The sequence below is a fragment of the Pipistrellus hanaki genome, assembly GCF_964339955.1.
Source record: "Pipistrellus hanaki genome assembly, chromosome: 16".
NCBI lineage: Eukaryota > Metazoa > Chordata > Mammalia > Chiroptera > Vespertilionidae > Pipistrellus > Pipistrellus hanaki.
Genome location: NC_140518.1, coordinates 35,241,441 through 35,264,317, shown reverse-complemented (window position 1 = coordinate 35,264,317; position 22,877 = coordinate 35,241,441). Strand labels below are relative to the sequence as shown.

The following is a 22,877-nucleotide window of genomic DNA, read 5'->3' as shown; positions in this document are numbered from 1 at the left end:
TGTGACTTGGTGGGGAAAGGGACATGCCTAGGGTCGCCCTAGGAGTGTGTGACCTCATCCCACCCTCACGACAACCTGTGGTCACAGTGGAGGAGCCAAAGCACCTCGACTCGGTCACTCGCCCAGACCCCCACTCGGCTCCTAAGCGGAGGAGCCTGAATGTGACCATGTGGGCCACCCCAGGTCCCGTGTCCTCATAGCTGCTGTTCCCAAATAGGTGCTGAAAGGTGGTTTGGGGCCAAGAGACGAAAGGACTTGGGTTTGGACGTACCCTGTAGGCAGAGGGGCGCCATGAAGCACAAGGCTGTGTTTTACAGAGATGTTTCTGGTGGACCGGCCGGGGGAGGCTGGAGACAGGGCGGCCAGCTGGGAGATAGGACATGTGAACAACAAAGAGACTGCCCAGACGCGTGTGGGCTGCGGGCTGCGGGCCACGGGCGGGCAGGAGCGTCAGGGGTCCGGGGAGGCCTCCCGCTGTGTCCTTTTCCCTTGGCGAGGGCCGTGTTTATCGGCTACACGTCAGGCAAAACCTGTGCCAGCCACCAAAGACTCCACCTCAGCTCCAGCAAATAAGAGAGAGGACGGTATGGATTACGTTATATTTAAAACAAGCCCACACGATGCCTGTAATTTTTCATCCTGACTCCGTAATTATAGCTCGAGACCAGTTAGATCATAGTTATCCCCGCACCGACCTGCTGTTGGGACACAGGGAATTAGAGGCTTGGCCGTGCAGGAGTCTATTTTGGATGCTGAGCACTGGCAGGTAACGGGCCTTTCGCAAGGCCCATCCTGTCGGAGGTCCTCCCGGGCCGCCCGCGTCAAGACCAAGTGAGCAGCCACTCTCGGGGAGACCACTGGTGCTGGGAACAAGTGGGGTGCTGCTGCTTCGCCTGCGGAGTGCGAGTCTGGAGATGGAGGAAGCGCTATCCCTGGAGCAGGGCTGGCCTCCCGGGTCAGTCCCATCTCGGAACCTCTGCCCGCTCCCCAGCTGATCAGGTGAGCCAAGCCCTGGTTGTTGGGTACACTTGTCACAGACAGGCTGGCATTGCCCAAATTCAGAAGAGAAAAAGACAAAGGAGCCAGACTTACGTAGACACAGGACACTGTGACAACCGGGCCTGGGTCAATGCAGGCAACCCTCCCGGTGGGCTGCACCCCTCCCTGTCCGGGGACCCACAGAGAATGCCACTCTCCTCCCCATAAAGACACCCCTGACAGAGCAAGGGTGGGCTTGGGTGCATAGACCACCATCCCTTCCTCCACGGGCTCTCCCATGACCAGTCCTGCCTCCTGTCTCTTTATCAGCAAACTGCAGGAGACCTTGTGCACACACCTCATTGACTCACATCACTCCTGCCGAGCCTGTGTGACCACTGTTGTTGTGAGCAAAGAGAGCTCAGAGAGGTGAAGCAGGGGGCTCAGGACCACCCAGCTGGAATGTGAAGGAGTAGGAGCTGGAGTCCCATTGCTCAAAGAACGCAGCTCATCCACAGACTACTGGCCTGAAAACCCAGGCCCACTCCTGGCTGCTGGGTAGTTCCCTGCCTCTGGGAAACTCACTAAGCAGGTGGACATAAGAAAGCCCAATCCAAGTACCTATTTCTTTTTTAAAAAATATATATTTTTTTTATTGATTTCAGAGAGAAAGGGAGAAGGAGAGAGATAGAAACATCGATGATGAGAGAGAATTATTGATTGCATGCCTGCCACTGGGGATCAAGGCTGCAATCCAAGCATGTGCCCTGACCAGGAATCGAACCATGACTTCTTGATAATCAAACTATGACCTTTTGGTTCATGGGTTGATGCTCAACCACTGAGCAACACAGGCCAGGCCCAAGTACTTATTTCTTAGCACAACTCTCCCGCTACACACAGCTCCCCTGGCCTCAGCCAAGCCCAGGACAAGCCAGCCCCTGTTCTTATGTCCCCACAAAGAATGGATGGGTCCCTCCCGGCCTCTGATGCATCTTACACACACTTCTATTTCAACATTTAAGACATTGTTGTCACCACTCACATGATTGTCCTGTTGGACTCCTCAGGGCAGGGCCTGTGTCCTGTCCCTCTCTTACGAGTTTGACACCCAGCACATAGTAGGGGCTTACTGTTTGTTACAAGAAACCAAAGAGAATCTGAAAAACTCATATTCATCCTTCAAAGCTCTGCTCAGACTAGGCCCTGGAGCCTTTCCTGATTGGCACAGACTGAGTTACTACTGTGTTTCCCCAAAAATAAGACATCCTCCGAAAATAAGACCTATTTACAGGTTTCCTTCTGAGTAAAATACAAGGCATCCCCCCGAAAATAAGGCCTCCCCTAGGCTAAACATGAGAGATCTGGTCCACTGATTCTGAAAGAAATGGAGTCACAAGAAATTCACCAGGAAATTCAGGAATTGGATTGTTATGATGATGTTCCAGAAGATAATGACGTGATTGTCATTGAATAAATGAGTAAATTCTTGATACTGTAGGATTCACAGTTTTTCTGGTTTGTGTTGACAACTACCGAACTACCATACCGTATACAGGTAATAAATTTCCTTTGCTTTTATTTAACAATAAATGTGTACCGTATTCTTCTTCATGGAAAAATAAGACATCTCCTGAAAATAAGACCTAGCGCATCTTTGGGAGCAAAAATGAATATAAGACACTGTCCTATTTTCGGGGAATCAGGGTAGTAACCTGTCCTCCTGTACTGTCTGGAGGAGGGCTGCCTCACCCTCGGGGCAGGGACAGGACCTGCTTCTTCCCAGCAACCCCGTTCAGCACAGACCAGGCCCCCAGGGCGGTCAGTAAAGGCAAAACCGGATTGCCCTTTGCATCTGAGATCAGGAGGGCACCGTGACCTGACTGGTCAGCCGCCCGTGTCACCAGGCTGAACCCACCATGGACTGGCACTTGGGTGTTTGCTGAGGAAGGGAACCTGAAATAAATCCCAACTTTAAAAAGAAGCACACCCAACAGGTGTTCTATTTATATAAAAATCAGCTCCGTTTTTAGGTATGTGCACTCCTGCCTCACCTCCCCAAGGTGGGCCCAGCCCCCTCCCATGGATCCCTCCACACCCCACCCAGTAATCATGGCCCTACCTGCCCCCACCCCTCCCCTGGGTTTCCCTCAATTGCAGGGTGTGAGCTTCCAGGCGCCCCAGAGGCCTGCCTCATGCCTGACCCCAGACTCCCTCCCTCTCGGACCTGCCCTCCTCGTCCCAGACTTCCCAAAGAGCAGGCAGAGCCAGGCCCTGGGCCCAGGTGGGGAGGGCAGGACAGGGGTCCATCTGCACTGGCCTCCCAGAGCTCTGGCAAACCAGCAGGACCCCACTCCCCAGTTCGACAAAAGTTGGGGTCCACTTGGCACAGGCTTTGGAGTCAGGCTCCCCGTCCTGCTCCAGGCTCCACCAAGGCTGCCAGCGCTCAGACAGCTCGCCTCCCTCCCTAACTTCTCCCAGGCTCTCTCCGGGCTGAACAGACACATCCCCCCGCTGAGCTGTCTGTGAGAGCAGCACCTGAGGCTGGGAGGCCTCTGCTGAGGCTGCCTGGGAAAGCCCACAGGGTAAGGGGTTCACACTGCAGAGCAGCAGCTGGGTGTTTCCCGTGTGCTTATCGAGTAGCAGCCCCCAGGCACCCCAGCCTTGGCCATGAGCCCCTCTCCAATCTCACCCTCACCCGCACCCACTCCCTCAGTTCCCGCTCTCTGGCAAGGTTCCCGCTGCTCATGGAGGCCCGTGGGCCAGGGGTGCCAGGGGACCCTCCACATCCAGCAGCTTCTCTGGCCTGAAACCAGGTTCTGGGCAGAGAGCAGGGCAGGCCCTGGGCGAGGGTTCACCCTCAGCTCAGTGCTCAGGCAGGCACCCCGCTCCCCACAGCTGCGGTGCAGGGCGCCAGGCCCACGCTGCAGGGGCAGTAAACTGAGAAGCCCGCAGCTATAAATGTGAAGTGGCCAACCGCAGGACACTGCCATGGCCCCATGGGGCCTGCCACCAGCCGCCCTGGGAGCCGCAGGGCCCTGGCCAGACCTGCCTGCTGGGTCTCCTGACTCTGGGCTCCGAGCAGGGCCACTGGGGCCCCAGTGGTCCCAGGCAGAGTGGAAGGCGGACCTGACACAGCGCTTTGTACACCAGCAGTCACACCTCTGGTCTTGCTTCCCAAGCACATCTTGTTTTCTGTTGACTTACACAGGAGGAGGGAGCCGGGAGCTTCCACAGGTCTTCCTCCTGCCATGAGCGGCTCTAGGTCACAGTTTCAGGCCCTTCTGAGGGGGCCAGGGTGGACTGCAGCTAGTGTGGTCCTGGCAAGCATCTTCGTAGGGACTGGAGGCTGGCACCCATGGCTGATGAAATAAGGACAGCCTGCTTCAAAAAGTGCCCAGGGTATGCCCAGCCCAGAGTTCTCAGAACCTTGGAAGAGCTGTTGTGCCCATTTCCCAGGAGGAGGGTCCAGAGCTGGCCTCTGCCTTGCGTCTCCCCACCACTCTCAGCACAGGCCTGGGCGAGAGTGTAGTGCGAGGTGGGGAGCAGGGCCCCCCTGCCAGGATCTGAGGAAACAGAGACAGGGAAGGAAGGCCCTCATTCTTGGTCCTCTCAGAGGCTACCAAGGAACGGTCTCTCCTCCAACACCCTACTCCACTGAACAGACGGTGCCCATCACAGGCCCCTTCCAGCAGATTAGGGAACCAGCCAGGACAGGTAGCCACCCTGCCCCACAGGAAAGCTCAGAGTGAGCCCCCTTGGGGAGCAGGAGGGAGATGGATGCCTGGGAGGCTCCATCAGCCAAGGCAGAGGCCTCCCAGGAGACTGAGGAAAACCTTGAACTGGGTGGTGAGGAACAAGGGGCTCCAGACATCACTGCAGGCCCAGAGTCACCCTCCCAGGGAAGCCACTGGGGCCTGGCACCCTGCTGACAGCCATTCCGCACCCACGTAAGTCAGGCAGTTCAAATTCCCAAGTCCACTAATCCTAATATATAAAAAGCCAGGGGCCATCACCACCAAAACAACCAATGGATGACCAAGCAGCAGGCTGTGTGGGGTGGCAAGGCTGGCAGGGGGGTTAGTGAGGGCAACCAAATGACTGAACAGCAGACTGTGTGGGGTGGCTAGGTGGCACGGGGGCAGTTGGGGGTGACCAGCGGGGGGGCAGTTAGGGGTGATCAAGCCAGCAGGCAGAGGTGGTTAGGGGCGATCAGGCAGGCAGGTGATCAGTTAGGAGCCAGCATTTCTAGATTGTGAAAAGGATATCCGACTGCTGGTTTAGGCACCATCCCCAGTATCGGGCCTAAACTGGCAGTCGGACATCCCCTGAAGAGTCCTGGATTGGAGTGGGTGCAGGCTGGGCTGAAGGGAACTCCTTCCCCCCTTCCCTCCTTTTCTCCTTCCCACCCCACCCGTGCATGAATTTTGTGCACCGGGCCTCTAGTAAGAACAATAAAAACCAGTCTGGGCAGATGTTTACTATAAAAATCATTTGGAATTTTTTATTTATAAGAAACTTTAAAATTGTACTGGAAGACATAGGAAAAGTAAGCTTTAATATACGGAAAACACCATTTTTCTATATAGGGATGAGTCAAGATGTCATCTCTCACCTAAGCCAACCTACAAATCTATTCTTCCAACTAATTCGTTCATTCAATATTTATTGAGCAACTACAATGTACCAGGTGTGTTCTAGGCATAGAGGATACAGAAGAGAAAAAAAAATAGATAAAAATCTTGGCCCTCATGGGACTTATACTCTTAAAGGGAGGGGAGAGACTGACAAAAATAAAAAACTAATGGGGTAAATTATACAGTATTTTAGAAGATGAAAAGCACAATAAAGGAAAATCAGGAGCAGTATGGAGAGTGTGGGCAGGAAGGGGAACTGTGGTGTAAAACAGGCTGAGAAGGAACACTGAGCAGAGATTTGGAGCAGGCAGGGGTGTTCTCTGCCCACTCTAGGGACTCTGAGGAGAGAGTGTGGCTAATCAGAGCAAGTCCCTCAGACAGTTGGCACCACCTGCCCACATTCTTCATTGTCACAACCAGGGCTGGGAGGGTGCAGGGTTGCCATGGGCATGTGGTGACGGGAAACCAAGATGCTGCTGAATACCCCACAGTGCACAGAACTGCTCCCGTCAACAAGGAATTATTAGGTCCCAAAGCTGATGGTGCTGAGGTCAAGACACCCCAGAGAGAGAAGGAAACAGTAGTAGAGAGAGAGCCAGAGGGGTAAAGGCCAAGCAGGGTTTCTCTGGAACTAGAGAAAGCTGATTCAGAAATTCTTATGGAAAAATATGTGAGAATAGCTAGGGGGAATAAATTTAAAAGAATAAACAGTAACTAGCTTCACCAGAGCTTAACATAGACTACAAATTCCTGTGACCAATGACTAATTTCCTCAATATATAAAGAGTTCTTACAAATTAATAAGAAATGGCCTTTAAAAAAAAAACACTCAAAAATGAGAAAAAGAGGGAGTTTACCCAAAAAAGATACACAAATGGATTATGAGTATGTGAAAAATGTTCAATGTTATTTGCAATTTAAAGTAATGAAAATTGAAATCATAAGATGACATTTTTGAACTATCAGCGGAGACTGAGAAGTTTGATTACACATAGAGTTGCTAAGGGTGTGGGAGCGTGAGGTCTCAGGCACAATTCTTGAGAACATGTCCTGGCACTACATCTTTGGAGAGCAGTTTGCCAATATCTGTCCCGTATGTGAATACACACACTCCCTGAGCCAGCACTTCATTCTAGGAAAGTATTGTCCTCACATTGGCACACACGAAGCAAACACAGACATGTTTATTCCGGTATTAGCAAAAGGCTAGAAACGGCCCAAATGCCCATCAGTAGGCACTTGTTTCCTATATGGTATAGAGTCTATACTATAGACTCACAATGGAATGCTATCCAGCTCTTATCATTATTAGTGAGGCTCACTCATAGACATATGTACAAGAGAAATGAAAACATGTCCTCAAAGAAACTTGTTCAGAGAATTTAATAACATCTTTCTTCATAATGGCCCCAAACTGGAACAACCCCAATACCCATCACAGGAAAACAAACAAATTGCAGCATATCCGTACAATGGAATGCTCCTTAGCAACAATAATAAGAAGGAATGAACGGATACACACCACAACAGGAACGGATTTCAAAAGCATTTTGTTAATCATACACAAAAGAGTAGGTACGGTAGGGTTCCATTCATATAAAGTTTAACAGACAGAACTGAGCCATGGAAACAGCAATCAGGACAGGGCTGCCTGGGGAAGGCAGGAGCAGGTTCCTGGAAGGGGCAGGAGAGCGTTCGGGGTGGGGGGGTGGGGGAAGGAGATGGAAATGGGGTGCTGCTGACACAATGGATACAGTTGTCTACATCACGGAATTGCACACAGGAACTGCACTTAACCCTGGCTTCGTTTAACAACAAAGTTTACTGACTTAAAACAGAGCCCACCCTAGTCAAACTTCGTATGTCCTGAAATGGAGCCATCTCCAAATACATGTAGCAGGTTGGGGTGTGGGTCATGGGGTGGGCGGTGGAAACAAGGGCAGGAAGTGTGTATGGTGTGCTCCCATCTGTAACAGAGGATGTGTACCTGTTCCAGAAGCTAACACCCGTGTACCATCGCTGGGAGGACGCAGGCACAAGGCACTGCTGATGGTGTCTGTCTTCCTGGGGGAGGAAGGCCTCAGGTCTGAAGTGGGAGGGACCTGTCTTGGTACTATTTGTACTGCTAACATTTTTTTACCCTGCTCATGTTTTTTTAAATATAAAAATTAGTTTAAGCACAGAGGGTGTGGCTTAATGGTTAAGCATTGACCCAAGAACCAAAAGGTCACCCATTTAATCCCGGTCAGGGCACAAGCCTGAGTCTCCATCCCCAGCAGAGGGTGTGTAGGAGGCAACCTTTCAATGATGTTTCTCTCTCATCCATGTTACTATTTATCTATCCCTGTTCCTCTGTCTCTAAAAAAATCAATGAAAACATATATAACATATCTTTTAAATTAGTTTAAGTTTCTTGATAGGCTGACAGGATGTTCCGAGATTGAATTTGAGTATTCCCCTGCCCTCCGCAGCTGGAAGCAGGGCCTACATGCTGCTCTGGAACGGCCAGGGGTCACGGCCTGTGTCTCTGAGGGTGGAGGGGGTGTTTGGACAAGCAGATCCAGGAGAACATTCCTTGGGCTGGGAAGTGAGAACGAGAGCCCTGAATCACGACACCTGGGGAAAGAAATGGAATATCTGATTGCAGATTTCAGCCTGAAATGAGAAGCTTTCTGTGAAGGAATGTGAAAACTCATCCCATGGTGAGGAAGATTCCTCTTGATGGATTATTCTTTAATATGAAAAGACGCTTCCCTGGTGGGTTGGGAGACAAAGCTTTCAGAGGCTGTGGGAGTAGGGGGAGAGGGTTCTTAGATAAGATTAGGATGCAAGGTCTGGTTCTTAATTGACCAACATTTGGTCTTTATTTCTACAAACAGGAATGTGCCATTAAGGGCCTTACCCAGGAATGCCCGTATTGATTTTGAGAATTGGACTGCGCTACTGACATGATTTCCTACTTGAAGTCCAGAGCAAACACCTCACTATCCATTATTTTCGTTGGTGTGTGAGATGGTAGGGAGGAGAGAGAACTTCATGTGTCCCAGGAGGTGCCCTGCTCCCTGGTTCAGTCAGAGAGGGAGGTGCAGGCCTTTCCCTAAGGAAGTTCTCAGCTCAGAGGGGCAGGGAAGGATCCCAATTGGGGGATCAGAGGGGAAGGAACCCTGGGTCCTGATCTTTGGAATGCATAGGATCCGTGTGGGCTCCTGGCAACACAGTTGAGAGCAGTCCTGGTTCGGATTCTGTGTTCAGCCAAGCTTGGGCCCAAATGTCTGATGCAGATGCCTTAGAGCAAGCATGTCAAACTCTTGGCAGGCCACATGCCTCATTTATTTAGCCCGCATTAGCCTTTGAGTTTGACATGTTTGTCTTAAAGAGAACATGGGTTGAACCTCTTTACAAAGTGTACTAATAAGAGGCAAGATAGGTCCTTAGGAAAAGGTCTGAAGGGGTTTTCAAGCAAATGGCTAAGACCCGGATGGACATAGGTTGGGCTGTGCAGCAGAGTCCCCCTGAGACAGCATGGGGACCTCATCTGGCCCAAGCAGATGGAGGACCAGATGGGGTAAGGGAGACAGGACTTACCTATCCTCTGGTCCAGCCCCTTCCTGATAGAAACTGAGGCCAGAGAGTGGACTGACTTGTGTCAGATGTCGGGACCAAGCTCAGTTCATGACTCAGGCTCTAGCCTCCCAATCCAGTGGGTCTCCAGGGGAGTCCTGGCCTTGGGAACTGGAAGCAGAGCTGAAGAAAAGCCCTTGACCTGACAACTATTGACTCTCTTCCCTCCTAGGAACATGCTTCTACTGAGTTCCATGGAAAGGGAGCCACTCAGGCAGCCTGGGGTAAGGGCTCCTCTGAAAGGGTCACAGCACCCGACCATGGACATCACCTACCCAATAGCTCCCCCTTTTTGTTCCTATCAGAGCCCAGGTTTTGTAGTGAGTAGAAATGTCTTCATTTCAGGAAACATAGGCCAGTTCCCCAAGCCCACGAGATGGGTCCTAGTTGGCCTCATGGTATTCCAATTACCCTTTGTCAGTGATTGGCTTCTGGCCAATAAGACATGAAGGGAATTCTGTAGATGCTTCTGAGATTTTGCTTTCCTAATAAAAGGGAAAGATGAAGCAGATACTTTCATGCCTCCACCCCACGCCTCTTTCTTCCTGACTTCAATACGGAGGTGTATGTAGCATGAGGGTCAAGCATGAGAGTAGAGAAAGGCAAAGTGGATGTCAGAGTGGATGGCAAAGCCCAAGCCCTTGGTGGCCTGAGTGAGTGGCTGGACCAATATCAGCAGCTGTCTACCTCCAGACTTCTTGTTAAGTAGACATTAAATGCCCTTAAGGTTTAAGCTACTGTTAGCTGGGTTTCTCTCTTACTGGTAGCCAAAAGCAACCCTGATTGGCACTGGCCATAACTGTTGGTGTAACTCCAACCAACTTCAAGAGAAGTTGTATAGAAACAGCCTATAATTCAGCCTCCCCAGCCGTGGGATCTGCTCTTGTGAAGCCCCCTCCCTGCTTGCTTGTCAGCCATCAAACAGATGGAGTCCGGTAGAATCCTCCACCCATCACACCTCATGCCCTCATCAGCCTGGCCAGTCCTCCTGCTCTTTCACGGCGTAGCTTGGATGACCTTCACTAACTTTACCACAAAATGTACATCTAACGGACCACACTGATCACTTGTTTATTTACCAATGACACTTATGGTGGCCTGCTCTGGGTCAGTCACAATGCTGGGTAAGTCCTCGGAGCCCTCAGACTGGTGTGGCAGACACGCCCAGAGCAGCCATGGAGAGAGCAGAAATGACAGGATGGATCAAATGCTTTGCTTCTTCGGGCAAAGATCAGCCCCTTCTGCCCCAACAGTGTCCTGAGTCCGTGTCAGAGGAGTCGGCAGAAAGGGGCTCTTGTTGGGTGATCTTCCTTGAATAGGCAGGGCCTTGGGGTGGACTTGCTCTTGGCCATTCATTTTCCCACAAGGCCCTTGGTGACTCAAGAAAGGAGCAGTGGACTTGGAGACTGAAGACCTGGATTGGAACCCTAAGTGCTACTAACTAGACGTGTGACAGGAGACGTGACTTGCTGGTTTCTCAGAGCCTCAGGTTCTTGAAAGACAAACAAGGATACTATCACCTGCCTATCTCACAGGGCTGCTGAGATACATGGTGGGTGAGATAAGGTCAAATGAGATAAGTGGTGGCTGCACCAGGTACAGGGAGCTTGACAGGAGGTGGACAATAAGTGTTCATTCATCTGCCTGCCCCTCCCCTCCTTCCGATGCCAGTCAGTCAGCACCGGGCACTTTTTTATGGGAGGCAGATGTGGTGGCCAAGAATCCGCCCACCCAAGGAACCAGGCACATGCTCAGCTTATGAGGGGGTTTCCTTGGGTTCCCATACTTTCTCTCGCCTTGAAATATGCCACCAATGGACCTCACTTATCTGCTTTGGCCTTTCTCCCACAGCAGCACAAGGAAAGAAAATGGGGCTGCCGGGCAAGGGGATGGACATCTCTCATGTCTCACTCACAGGGGTTCTGAGGGTTCCCACAGTCTTTCTGAGGTCTTTGCTCCAGCAATTTCATACAGGTTCACTCATGGCAGGGGCTGTCTGCTCAGAGACCACCAAGCACTGCTCATTCTCAGCGATGCTCTGTCCCCACCAGGCATGGCTGTGAAGGCCAGTCAGCAAAGGGAAGGCTTTCCCCAGGGGAGCTCAAACTCTAGAAGGACAAACTCCAAAGGGACGCTGCTCCAGGCAGCTCACAGCTGTATCCACTCTGGGCCTTCAGGTGAGGGGGCACCTAGATACCCGACTGTGTTCCCAAAGAAGCCACCCTTCCCATACCTGGAGTGTGATCCCAACGGTGTGGGGTGGCAGGAAGACCCACTCCCAGAAGAGCCAAGCTGAGCTGCCTGGGAGAACAGAGAGTATCAGAGGACCCCAGCAAGGAGATCCCAGTGAATGTTGGCCCAGACAACGAAGGGACCTAGGAGGTGAAGGAGGCGCTCTAGAGAGCTGGGAAAGGGCTCTGAACTGTCAGTCTAATGGAGCAAGGTAAGGAGGGGAGCTGGTTGGCCCGTGGTGTACCATGGGTGACGTCATCCGGAAGTTATCAGTTCAAATCTCGCATCCTTGGGTGTTGGCATTACACTCCTGGTGGCTCCAGGAGGCTCTGAGTCCCACTCTCACTCCAGCAGCAGGAAGATTCCAGGACCAGACATTCTGTCCCTGGGCTGGGTTGTCCCTTCCAAGTGACAGGAGTGATCTGAGGCAGCTCAAGGTCAGCAGCAAGAGGTACAGGCTCTGGAAGGTCATTTTTCACCTCCCAAGCTGGGATCTGATCCCCATTTAGATGACCCTGAGACTAAGCAACTGGACATCAGAACCCAGTGTGTAGGCTGCCAGTCCCAGAGTTTGTGGCATGGTCCCGGAAAGATGGAAGCCATCTGTGTCTTAGGAGGCTCCCTTAATTTCCAAACCTGCCCTCTGCCACCTGTCCCCTGGCTAGGACCTGGGCCTGGGTCTCTGTGGGGTGAGGGCATCATCAGGTCACTTTGGGGTGTCAATCCCAAAGGTCTGCTGTACGGTTTGCCAGAAGCTTCGGGAGTCCTCAGGAAGACGGGGGCTGTGTTATGCTCTCGTGGCTCTTCCTAAGTCTCCATATGAGTCACATTAGCCCAGTCAGGAAAACTGTCCAGCTCAAATATGATCCGTCCCCAGGTGTTGACCGCCAGAAACACGCAGAAGACTCCAATTATGTTCATCATTATTCCTGTTTTCACCTGAAGAAGATCAGGGCCAAGAGTCAGCACCCGCACGTCAGCAGGATTCAGAACAGAGGTGAAAGGGACACTGGAAACTAGTGCTCTTGGAGAAGGGGCTGCAGGCTGGTTTGCTGAGCCCCCATCCCTGAGCCATGCTCTGTGCTCACCCTACCCCACAGACAGAGCAATTTCATAGCCAGTAAGTGTCATCGGTGCTCAAGCATCTCTGGGAAACAGGCATGATGGCGGGGTCTCTGCCTGCTTGTATGTTTACAACACTGGGCCTTATGGGGGGACATGAGGCAACACCCCGGGCCACTCAGAAAAAATATTGGGGGAGCTGAGGTCTGACGTTAGGCCTGTGCTCACCCAGCACCTCCGCATCCCCGGAGCACCTGCTGGTTTCTCTAGAACCTCCCTGGCTCTTTCTGATGCCAGGGCTTTCTTCTTGCTCACTAACCACTGCTTCAAGCCCTGCGCAGATTCTTCACTGGGGATCTGAACTGAGTTTGTGGTCCATGGTTTCTTATTAAGAATGCTCCACAGACTCCCAAAGCTACCCAGCAGAGGCTCTGAAATCACTCACACCTGACTGGACTGAGGGAGGACCCTCCCTTCCTGCCTGTCCCCCTCTGAGACCGGCCCCTCTACTGGCAGAGGTGATAGAGCCCAAGTAGAACTTAAGAGAGTTCCTCCGCCAGCTGCATCTGTTTACAAGGCCCCATCTCCCCCAGGCACTGCCTTCCCCTGTTCCCGCTTCTACGCCTGTAGACACCCCTGTCAGTCAATCTCTGTCATTGGTATCCACCCCTGTGACCCATCTCGGCCTAGTCCCTCCTGCCTGTCCTTATGGGTTCCTGCTAATTGGTGAAGTCCATCTTGGCAATGTGGGACCCAACCCTCACCCCTTACAAGTGCTCAGGGAGGGCTTCCCTGGTGGTAGATTCTATCACCCACCTCTCAGCTTTGGGAGAGAGGACAGTATGAAATGTGAAATGGTCTTAAAAAAGAGTAAAAACTGCACATAAATGCCAATAATGCGGATAGGGCTGGACTTTGGGTGATATCCCCAAATTACATGATATCACAAGTCATTAATAAATAGCGTGTCCCTCAAGATAAAAGCGTCAGAGCTGGTAGGAGTAAATAAAAGCAGCTGCATTACCATGTCAGAAACCTTGAGGTGTCCGTAGGCAAACACGATGGCGTTAGGTGGGGTGGCCACAGGCAACATGAACGCAAAGGACGCACTCAGGGTGCAGGGGAGCATGACGTACAGCGGGTTGAGGCCAATGGAGCGTGACTGGGGGAAAACACAGCACTGCAGTGTCACATAGACAGAAAACAAAAGCCCTGGGACCACCACTCTGAAAGCATCCCCCTCCTGTACTGTGCGAGTTCCCACCTCCACGCCTTGGTCCTTCTGGCGGCTCTACTCTCTGCCATGCCTCTGGTGGTAACTCTGCTGGACCCCAAAGACTGAGCTCAGAGCCACCTTCCCGGGAGGCCTTTCTGAACCCGCTCCATTCATTCAACACATAGCTCTAGGGCACCTACTATGTGCCAAAGACCATGCTGGCCACTTAGACTGCACTGAATCTGGGAGTGTTACTGCAGCCCACCTGTGCACACACCTATGTGCCCTGCCACAGACCGCCAGAACCTAGAGGGCAGGGATCACATCTCACCTATAGATACATCAGTGTATGCATGTGTTGTTGTACACATTTGGGATCATTTTGAATATGGAATTTGGTATCCATCTTTTTTACTCTACAGCTTAAAATTCAGCCACATGTAGCAAACAGCACCCAGCCCAGAGTAGACACTCATTAAATATCTATTTGCTAAATGAATTAATGATATCATAATATAACTCATAATATCTATCAATGCATATCAAAATTAATAATTAACATGCAGATTTACATACACATGAGGGAAGACACAATGCAAAGATGTCCTTTGCAACATCATAACAGCAAAACACACAGAAAACTGACTCAGTGGCCATCAGCAGCAGGATGGTTTAATAAAATATGTACATACACAATGACTAGTTCACAGCTGTAAGGAAGAACTGAATGGTTTTATGTGCTAGCATGGATAGATCTCCAAGACGTATCATTAGATTTTTTAAGATTTAAGGTGCAGAACAGGATCATAGAATGATACCATTTGTTTAAAAAAAAAAAAGTGTGTGTATATAATACATCCACAAAGATACCTAAAAAAATTAATAACAGAAGTTGTCTCTAGGAGGAAGCTAGAGAATAGGACTCTTTGGTATTATTGGACATTTGTAAGCTATGTATATGTATTACATTTTCAACTTTAAAAAGTGTTAACCCCAGTCGGGTATCTCAGTTGGTGGAGCATCATCCCAACACACACACACACACACACACACACACACACACACACACAAAAAAAAAAAAAAAAAAAAAAAAGGTTGTGAGTTCAATTCCCAGTCAGGCACATATCTAGGTTTCAGGTTCAATCCCCTATTAGGGCACCTGTGGGAGGCAGCAGATCAATGTTTCTCTCTTTCTCCTTTCTTTCCTCTCTCTCTCAAATCAATAAACATCCTCAGGTGAGGATTTTAAAAATTATGCACATTCCCATTTTATTTATTGCCCTTCAAAACTCTAATTTTTTAAAATTGGTTTGATAACAATACATTGTATGAGTGTATAACTTATCTCATCCAGCCCTTTTATTTATTATAAATAAATATTTATATGACATACATCTTTATAATACAGTTGACCCTTGAACAAGGTGGTTTGAGCTGTGCGGGTCTACTTACATGTGGATTTTTTCAATACATGTACAGTCAGCCCTCCGTATCCCCAGGTTTCCCACCTGCAGATTCAACCAATTGTGGATCAAATGGGAGTCCACAATGTGGAGGGCCAAACACAGGCATTGCTCTACGCCACTTTATACAAGGGACTGGAGCATCTGAGGTGTTGGTACCTGAGGGAGGTCCTGGATCCAATCCCCCGAGGATACTGAGGGGCTGTAGTTAAGTTCTGGGGAGTCCAAAGTTATACATGGACTTTCTCCTGTGCAGTGTTGTTCAACAATCAATTGTATATGCGTGTAGACATCTCTGATGGTTTTCTAAGACACGTTCCCAGCCATGCATTGTTCAAAGGGTATGAGGACAGGTTTCAGGTTAGGGCTCCTGTGGGTAAACAAGTCTCTGGAAAGGCTGTACCAAGTCCCACTCCTTCTGGGAGAACCTGAGAGGTCCCAGTCAGAGGCCCAGTCTATTTCCTGGTTTCCCCCATTTGTGCCGCCATTGGCACCCATGGTATATGCACGGCCTGTGGCTCAGATGGGGGTCACCAGCATCCCACAACTGGACCCTGAGGAATCTTACTTGGGCTTCTGCCTCTAGCAAGGCTTGTTTAGATGGGCCTGGACACTCCCTTGGGTTAAGACCTTCTTTTGTCTGGACTGGGGACCTCAGGACTCAATGCTGGAGTGGGAGGTGACAAAGCCAAACCTTTGCTAGACAGGGAGGCTTCACCACCCATGCCCTGCAACAAAGAATGCTCCTTGGCATAGGTCTGGGCAGCCTGCTTAGGGGAGGGGGAGATGAGCCACCTTGCTATTTCTAACACTTTCATCTTCACTTGGATTGAAAGGAACAGCCAATTAAGTTTGCTTTTTATACTCATAGACACCTTGGCAGCCAAGGTGAAGTTACCAACTGCAATGCTGTGCTCAGTTTTTGTAAGTCTGTTTCCCAACTCCAGAATGGCAACCTCAGCCTCTCCCAGGCTTGTTTGCAATCTACAGAGGATTTTCACAGGAAAAATCCATCATCTCACTTGACCTTCAGCACAAGTGCAGGAGGAAAGAACATAAATGGCATGTTCGAGGATCCCAAGACCTGAACTCAGGTCTCCTGACTCCAAGGCCCCAGCTCTTCTTGTACCACCTGGAGGTCAGTATAGCCATGTCATGAGTGATAGCAGCAAATGCACAAAAAGATCACAGCTGATTTTCCTATTGGCTCTGCTTTCTTCTAAGTCCCAGCTCAGCAACATGCTTGACCACAGTGCACTGATTCCTGATCCCGGGGCTCAATGCAAGGCTTCTGGGGGTCTTTAGTCATGCACTCGTTTCCTTTCTTTGGACTCTCCACCTTCCAGAATTTCCTCTCCCCCAAACCATCCCCAAGCCCAACCTTCCCCAAGACCTCTTCCTGGTGGATCCCAGCCAATGGTTTCCCCCTGCGCTGTAGTCGTCCTGCACACCTGAGCTACATTCTCAGAGACCCTCTATCATTCCCTCATGGCATTGGTCCACTCCTCCTGGGCCCAAGTTCTGTCAACCCACCTTAAAAAATCGGCAGTTATTTTATAGATTATGAGCAGCTGGCTTATGCTTAATGCCTTGGCCAGCATGAAGGATACAAAAAAGAACCAGCAAAACACTGAGGGTAGGCCCAAGGTCATCAAAGGCACACAAGTCCTATCAGAGGTAGGGCCAGAACCAGGGCTGGAAACCCTGGTTGGGTTCTGGCCCATGATTTCACGGCCTCGCTAAGAACTTAGGACATAGTCACAGGTTGGTAACTTCTTATGAAATGATGGCTGAGCCTCCTTCTCCCCCAGTAGGATTACTTACCATGGAGGCAAAGATGGGCAGGAACAGGGTGGTGGTGGCCACGTTGCTTGTACACTCCGTGAACACAGCAATGAGCAAGGACAAGACCAAGGAGATGGCTGCTGGGGGAAGAACGTGCAAGGGCTCCATCTGCTTCCCCATCCATTCAGACAGCCCTGAGGCCTGGAAAGCACCACAATGGCAGTCACTGAAGGGCTAATGGCTAAAGTTCCTCCAGGGCCTGGAGAGACCCTCATCTTTCTCTAGGGTGTTTAGCCTCTCCCCTCCTTCCTGTTCTCTCTGCATACATTCCACAGGTGAGCTCATCCATGCCCACAATTTCAATCTCCATCCTTGTCCTGCAGTGTCCAAAATCTGTATTTCTATCTCAGCTTCTCTACTATCTAAACATCAACATCCATGCTCCTAGAAATTTCCACCCAGACATCCATGAACGTATCAGACTCAGCATGTCCCAACCAGCATTCATCCTCTCTAGCTCAGAGTCCACTGCTCCTCCTGGCTCCCAAGCTTAGTGCATGGACTCACCATCTACCTGCTGTCCAACCTAGAAGACCAGAGGTCATCCTAGGAATCTCTGTCCCCCTCATTCCTTCCACTCAATCAGTCACCAAGCCACCCAAAACATCTCATGTCTATTGTCCCCTCTCAGTCTCCCATAGTCCTTGAAGCTCAGGAGAGAAATCTGAACATTCATATTAGGATCTGGATTTGGTGCTTTAGGCTGAGAAGAGATTGTCCAGGGGAGAGAATAAAAAATGAACAGAGAAGATACCAAAGACAGAGGGAGAACAGAAGAAAAGTCAGTAAAGAAGCCTGAGCAGGAATAGTCAGAGTTAGAAGGAAACCAGGAGAGAATGGCATCTTGGGGACCAGAGGAGGAGGAAGTTTCAAGGAGAGAATGATCCATGATGTCCAGTATTGAGATTGAGTTGGATGAAAGCTATAGAGCATCTACTGGTCTCCCTATGTTTTAACTGTAAAATTAGGGGGTCGTCTTATACGCCTGGTCGTCTTACACACCGGAAATATATGGTAGATGGATGGATTTGTTCATCCAAAAATATTGATGCGCCTGCCATGCATCAGGCTCTGTTCCAGATGTTGAGGAAACAGAGTAACAGGATAGACCCAGTCTATCTATCACATTCCATTCCTGGGTGGATGGACAGATGGACAGGTGCATGAATGCAAGGATGATAACTGGCCCATCTCTCCCTCTGTCTCATTTTTTTCCCCTATCAGCGAAGGGGGAGAGGTAAGAAAGTTACATTTTTGAGGTGGTTTTTCCCAAAGGCTGTTCCTCTCCTTCTACACTGCTATACACTTAGCTAGAGGAAAATTTAAACTGGCAGCCATATTAACAAAGAGTTCAGGAAGTAGAAGAACCAAAGGTAGTGGTGGAGATATCTACAAGGACTTGAGAGGAGGATTTCCCTAGAAGAAATCAGAGTAAAGATCCCTATTGCCAAATCTCAAAGGAGACCCCACAGCATCCTCTGCCTCCCTTGGCTAACCCGGAGTCACCTATATTCACTGTTTCTACAATCACTCAAAGAGTATTTCTCTAGTCTAGGCCCTACTCATGGCCCAGGGTTCCTAGATACCAGGTTAGAGTCCTTGTTCTTGAGAAATGTGGCGTTAGTGGAGGGGACTGGCAGAGAACCAGTCCAGAGTGCAGGGGTACAGGGGTGCAGGGGTGGATTAGTTCATTGGCCATTCTTTTGGTAAAAGAATGGGGCCCTGGGCAGCCCACAGATGGGGAAGTTACCTCGCATCCTTTAGCCAGAGCAAATCCGCCGCCCAGAAGCAGCACAATGCCCCAGGGAACTCTCTCCTGGGTCACCTTCCAATCCAGCAGTGCAGGTGGATAAAATGGAGTCTTCCTTTCTGAGAAAAAGAAAAAAACAAAAAGAAAGAAAAATACACATACACAATCCAGAGCAGTCTTATGAAGCCCAAGACATCTGATTAGGGGAATAAAAGCCTGTGTAGACTATAAGTACCATCTCATACCTACAAATTAGCTAAATTTTACAATAATTACTGCACTCATTGCTGGTGAAAATATGGCAGGATTATAAATTGGTGCAATTTTTTTGGAAAGCAATTTGACATCACTATTAGAAATTTATCCTGAAGAAGAAATACCTTAATTGTAATATTGAAATTTCAAAAGAGTCAGACCCATAATAGGAGAATAGTTACAGCCCCCTGACTCAATACAATGCCATTATTAGGGACCATAAGTTTGAAGACTCAGGAAAGAGCAGGAAATGTCTATAGAGTAACCCAATCAAATACATGAAAACAGAAACAGGATTCAAAAGGTGTGTTTTTCATTATAGTCATGTAATATTTGTGCTTATTAGTAAAGTCTGGGATGGAGAGAGAAACCAAAAAAGTACTGATGGTGTTATGGGAAATTTGAAACATTTTTCTGTTCCTGTTGTAATATTAATACAATTTCAAATCTCTAAAAAGAAAAAGAGATTTTGCCCTAAACAATACTCAGGGAGGCCCTGACCAGTTTGGCTCAGTGGATAGAGCATTGGCCTTTGGACTGAATGGTCCCAGGTTTGATTCTGGATAAGGGCATGTACCTTGATTACGGGCACATCCCCAGTAGGGAGTGGTCAGGAGGCAGCTGATCGATGCTTCTCTCTCATCAATGTTTCTAACTCTATCCTTCTCCCTTCCTCTCTGTAAAAAATTAATGAAATATACATTTTTTAAAAACAACAATACCCAGGGAAGGCTTAAAAAATGCTCTCTGCCCAGACTGTGCAATCTTGCCAGTCCTCTTTGATGGTGTGGGCTTTTCTCCCTCCTAAGCCCAGGGACTTCCATGGAGAGCCTTTGCTACCAGGCCCCCAACCCTGATGAATGCAAGGCCAAGACAGGGGCATTACCTTCCTCAGTCTGCTTGCAGAAGTTGAACTTGGGCTTCTGCGAAGGCACAATGAATAGCAATAAGGCCACGAAGATGGCCACGGTGGCGTCGGTGACATACCTAGATGGGGAGAGCACATGGATGAGCCAACTCAGCGGCAGGAAGCCATGCCACAAACCTGTGCCTCGTCTATGTGCTCCTGCACGAAGAAGCAGGCTCAGCTAGGCATGCAAACTGGCACTCCAAAGGCCAAGGTCAGGAGTAGACTGAATCTTGGATGGAAACCAAGACCCCCCATCTTTGGCCTGGCTGTGCTATCAACACTGGGCAACTCTGAGCAGCTCACTTCACTCTCACTTTCTGTGTTGTCCCATGGGTGAATGTCATGACCTCTTCTAGGCCAGATTCTCTAGAAATCTGGGTTCACCGGGTGATCACCAACAGACCTTTCAAAAGTATCAGTAGCCCTCACCCTGTTGAACAGTAGTTAGAGCATTGGTCCACCCACCAAACGGTCACAGGTTCAATTCCCAGTCAAGGGCGCGTACCTGGGTTGCAGGTTCCATCCCCACCTGGTTGGGGCGCATGCAAAGCCCACCAGTTGATGTGTCTCTCTCACATTGAAGTTTTTCTCTCTCCCTTTCTCTCTCCCCCACCCTCCCTTCCACTCTCTCTAAAAATCAATGGTAAAAATATCATCAGGTGAGGATTAACAAAAAATAAATAAAAATTAAAAATGGAATAAGCAGTAACAGGCAGCTGTCTCCCAACCCACTTCCAGGACATCCACGTTTCTCAGCCTTTCCTTCGTAACATCTTAGCCAGAAGAGAAACTACGTATACCCCCTTCTGCCAAGTTTCTACTAAAGAAGCATCTGGACCCCAGCATCTGTGTCTTTAGAAAGTTGCCCAGATCTAAAGAAAGATGAGGGGAGAGATTTGGAGCCCAGAGCTTTGGGAACCTCACTCCAGCCCAATAAGTCTCTCTTGACCACCAGCCTGGCCAAGGATTTTCTTAACCTGTTGGGGAAGGAGGGACCACAGGCACATATCTGTGGGCTTGTCCTTAAGATTCGTGAGGAACAACTCAGTTGGGAAAACAACAGAGCGCTTCAAAACTCAACTCCAGAACAAGGAAGGACATGGCAGGCGCTGCAGAACCAATGACTTACTTTGTCTCGCCCTCCATCCAGGCGACTGACATCCAGCCAGGCATAAAGCCTGGGTCCCGGGAGAACCACAGGGTGACCAGCAGGAGAAAACAGAGCAGGACGTTGATCTCAGCGAAAGAGCAGGGTCCCAGCTTCCTGTACTCTTCCTGTAACATCTCGTAGGCAGCTTTCTCGCTATTCTTTTTCTCCAGACTACAGCCCCAAACCTTTTTAAAACTAGAGGATACAAAGAAATAGAAGCAGGGAACAGATCATCAGGGGATGTAGGGATGTGGGCACAGGCTCTAGAGCCAAACTGCCTGTGTTCAAAGCTCAGTCCCACAGTTTCCAAGTGACACAGCCCTGAGCATCCTTTTCCCTCTCCATGCCTCAGTTCTTTACTTATAAACTGGGAATAATAAGAGCACCTACCTCCCAGGTTGATGTGAAGATTAATTAATATATGTAGAGTCATTAAAGTTGCATTGGCGATTTAGTAAACACCCAACAGATGTTGGTCATTATTATTCCTACTAGAGGCCAGGTGCACGAAATTTGTGCACAGGGGTCTGTGTATCCCTCAGCCCAACCTGCACCCTCTCCAATCTGGGACATCCCTCTCACAATCCAGGAATTCTGGCTTCCAACTGCTTGCATGCCTGCCTTCCTGATTGCCCCTAAGAGCTTCTGCCTGCCAGCCTGATCACCCCCTAATCCTCCCCTGCAGGCCTGGGCCCCCCCAACTGCCCTTCTCTGCAGGCCAGGTCACCCCTAACTGCCCTACCCTGCTGGCCTACTCAATCCAACTGCCCTCCCTTGCAGACCTGGTCCCTCCCAACTGCCCTCTCCTGCTGGCCATCTTGTGGCGGCCATCTTGTGTCCACATGGGGGCAGCCATCTTATGTGTTGGAGTGACAGTCAATTTGCATATTACTCTTTATTAGATAGGATAGATGCCTAATGCACAAGTGGGGGATGGCTGGTTTGCCCTGAAGAGCATCCTGGATCAGGGTGAGGGTTTCTTTGGGGCATGGGGCTACCTGGGAGAGGGGCCTATGGTAGTTTGCAGGCCAATAACGCCCCCCAGAGACCTAAGCAGAGGTCCTGGCATCTGTGATTTATTTATTTTTCTGTAATTAAAACTTTGTAGCCTTGAACAGAGGCCAAGGCCATGCAGGGCAGGCAGGAAGCTTGGCTTCCTCCATTGCCAGGGGCAATCCAAGCCTCCTGCTTGCTCCAGCTCCGTGGCTGCTGCCATATTTGTTGGGTTAATTTGCATACTCACTCCTGATTGGCTGGTGGGTGTGGCTTGTGGATGTAGCAGAGGTACGGTCAATTTGCATGTTTCTCTTTTATTAGATAGGATGGCCCCATTAGAGGTAGGGACACCACTTTCAGCCTGGGACAGCTTTGGGGCACATCTCCCGGGACCCACTGGTCCTGAAGCAGGGTAAAGAGCTTCCCTCAAAGCCAGGCTATGCCCCAAGAGCCCATGGGAGCAGCTTCCCTCTCATCTGAGTTTGCACACAGGTGGCATATGAGGTTGCCCACTACTATTATTATGTTGTTGCTATGACTACTTTGATCATATAGAGTTTTCTTTTAACTGCCAGTTTCCAAACCAGTTCCTACTTCAGAAGAAAACTTACAAAAATCTCATTTTCCCCTGGTTAAATCCCTGGGTTTGGGGGCATTTTTGCCTCTCAGCTCTGAGCCCCTTGTCTTCAGCTCTAGCTGCCTGTGATTTAAGGCACAGAGCACACTTTCCGTACTCCTGTGAGAGGGTCCACTTAGCTCCAT

At 49.8% G+C, this 22,877-nt stretch overlaps 1 protein-coding gene across 2 annotated transcripts in view; it reads right to left on the bottom strand.

Annotated features, from left to right (window-relative positions):
• Window positions 1-6,985: 6,985 nt before the first annotated feature.
• Window positions 6,986-22,877, bottom strand: part of LOC311611114 (Na(+)/citrate cotransporter) — a 28,035-nt gene continuing 12,143 nt past the window's right edge. Inside the window, exons 7-12 of one of the 2 annotated variants that reach the window (XM_084862957.1) lie at window positions 21,099-21,314; window positions 19,946-20,046; window positions 18,805-18,923; window positions 17,034-17,195; window positions 13,555-13,692; window positions 6,986-12,407 (exon numbers count right to left, since the gene is read on the bottom strand). In XM_084862957.1, the coding sequence (XP_084719083.1) occupies window positions 12,276-12,407; window positions 13,555-13,692; window positions 17,034-17,195; window positions 18,805-18,923; window positions 19,946-20,046; window positions 21,099-21,314 (868 nt within the window). In that variant the 3' untranslated portion in view covers window positions 6,986-12,275. Of the gene's footprint in view, window positions 12,408-13,554; window positions 13,693-14,402; window positions 15,580-17,033; window positions 17,196-18,804; window positions 18,924-19,945; window positions 20,047-21,098; window positions 21,315-22,877 lie in introns of those variants that run through there. The other variant, XM_084862958.1, reaches the window with a different exon arrangement.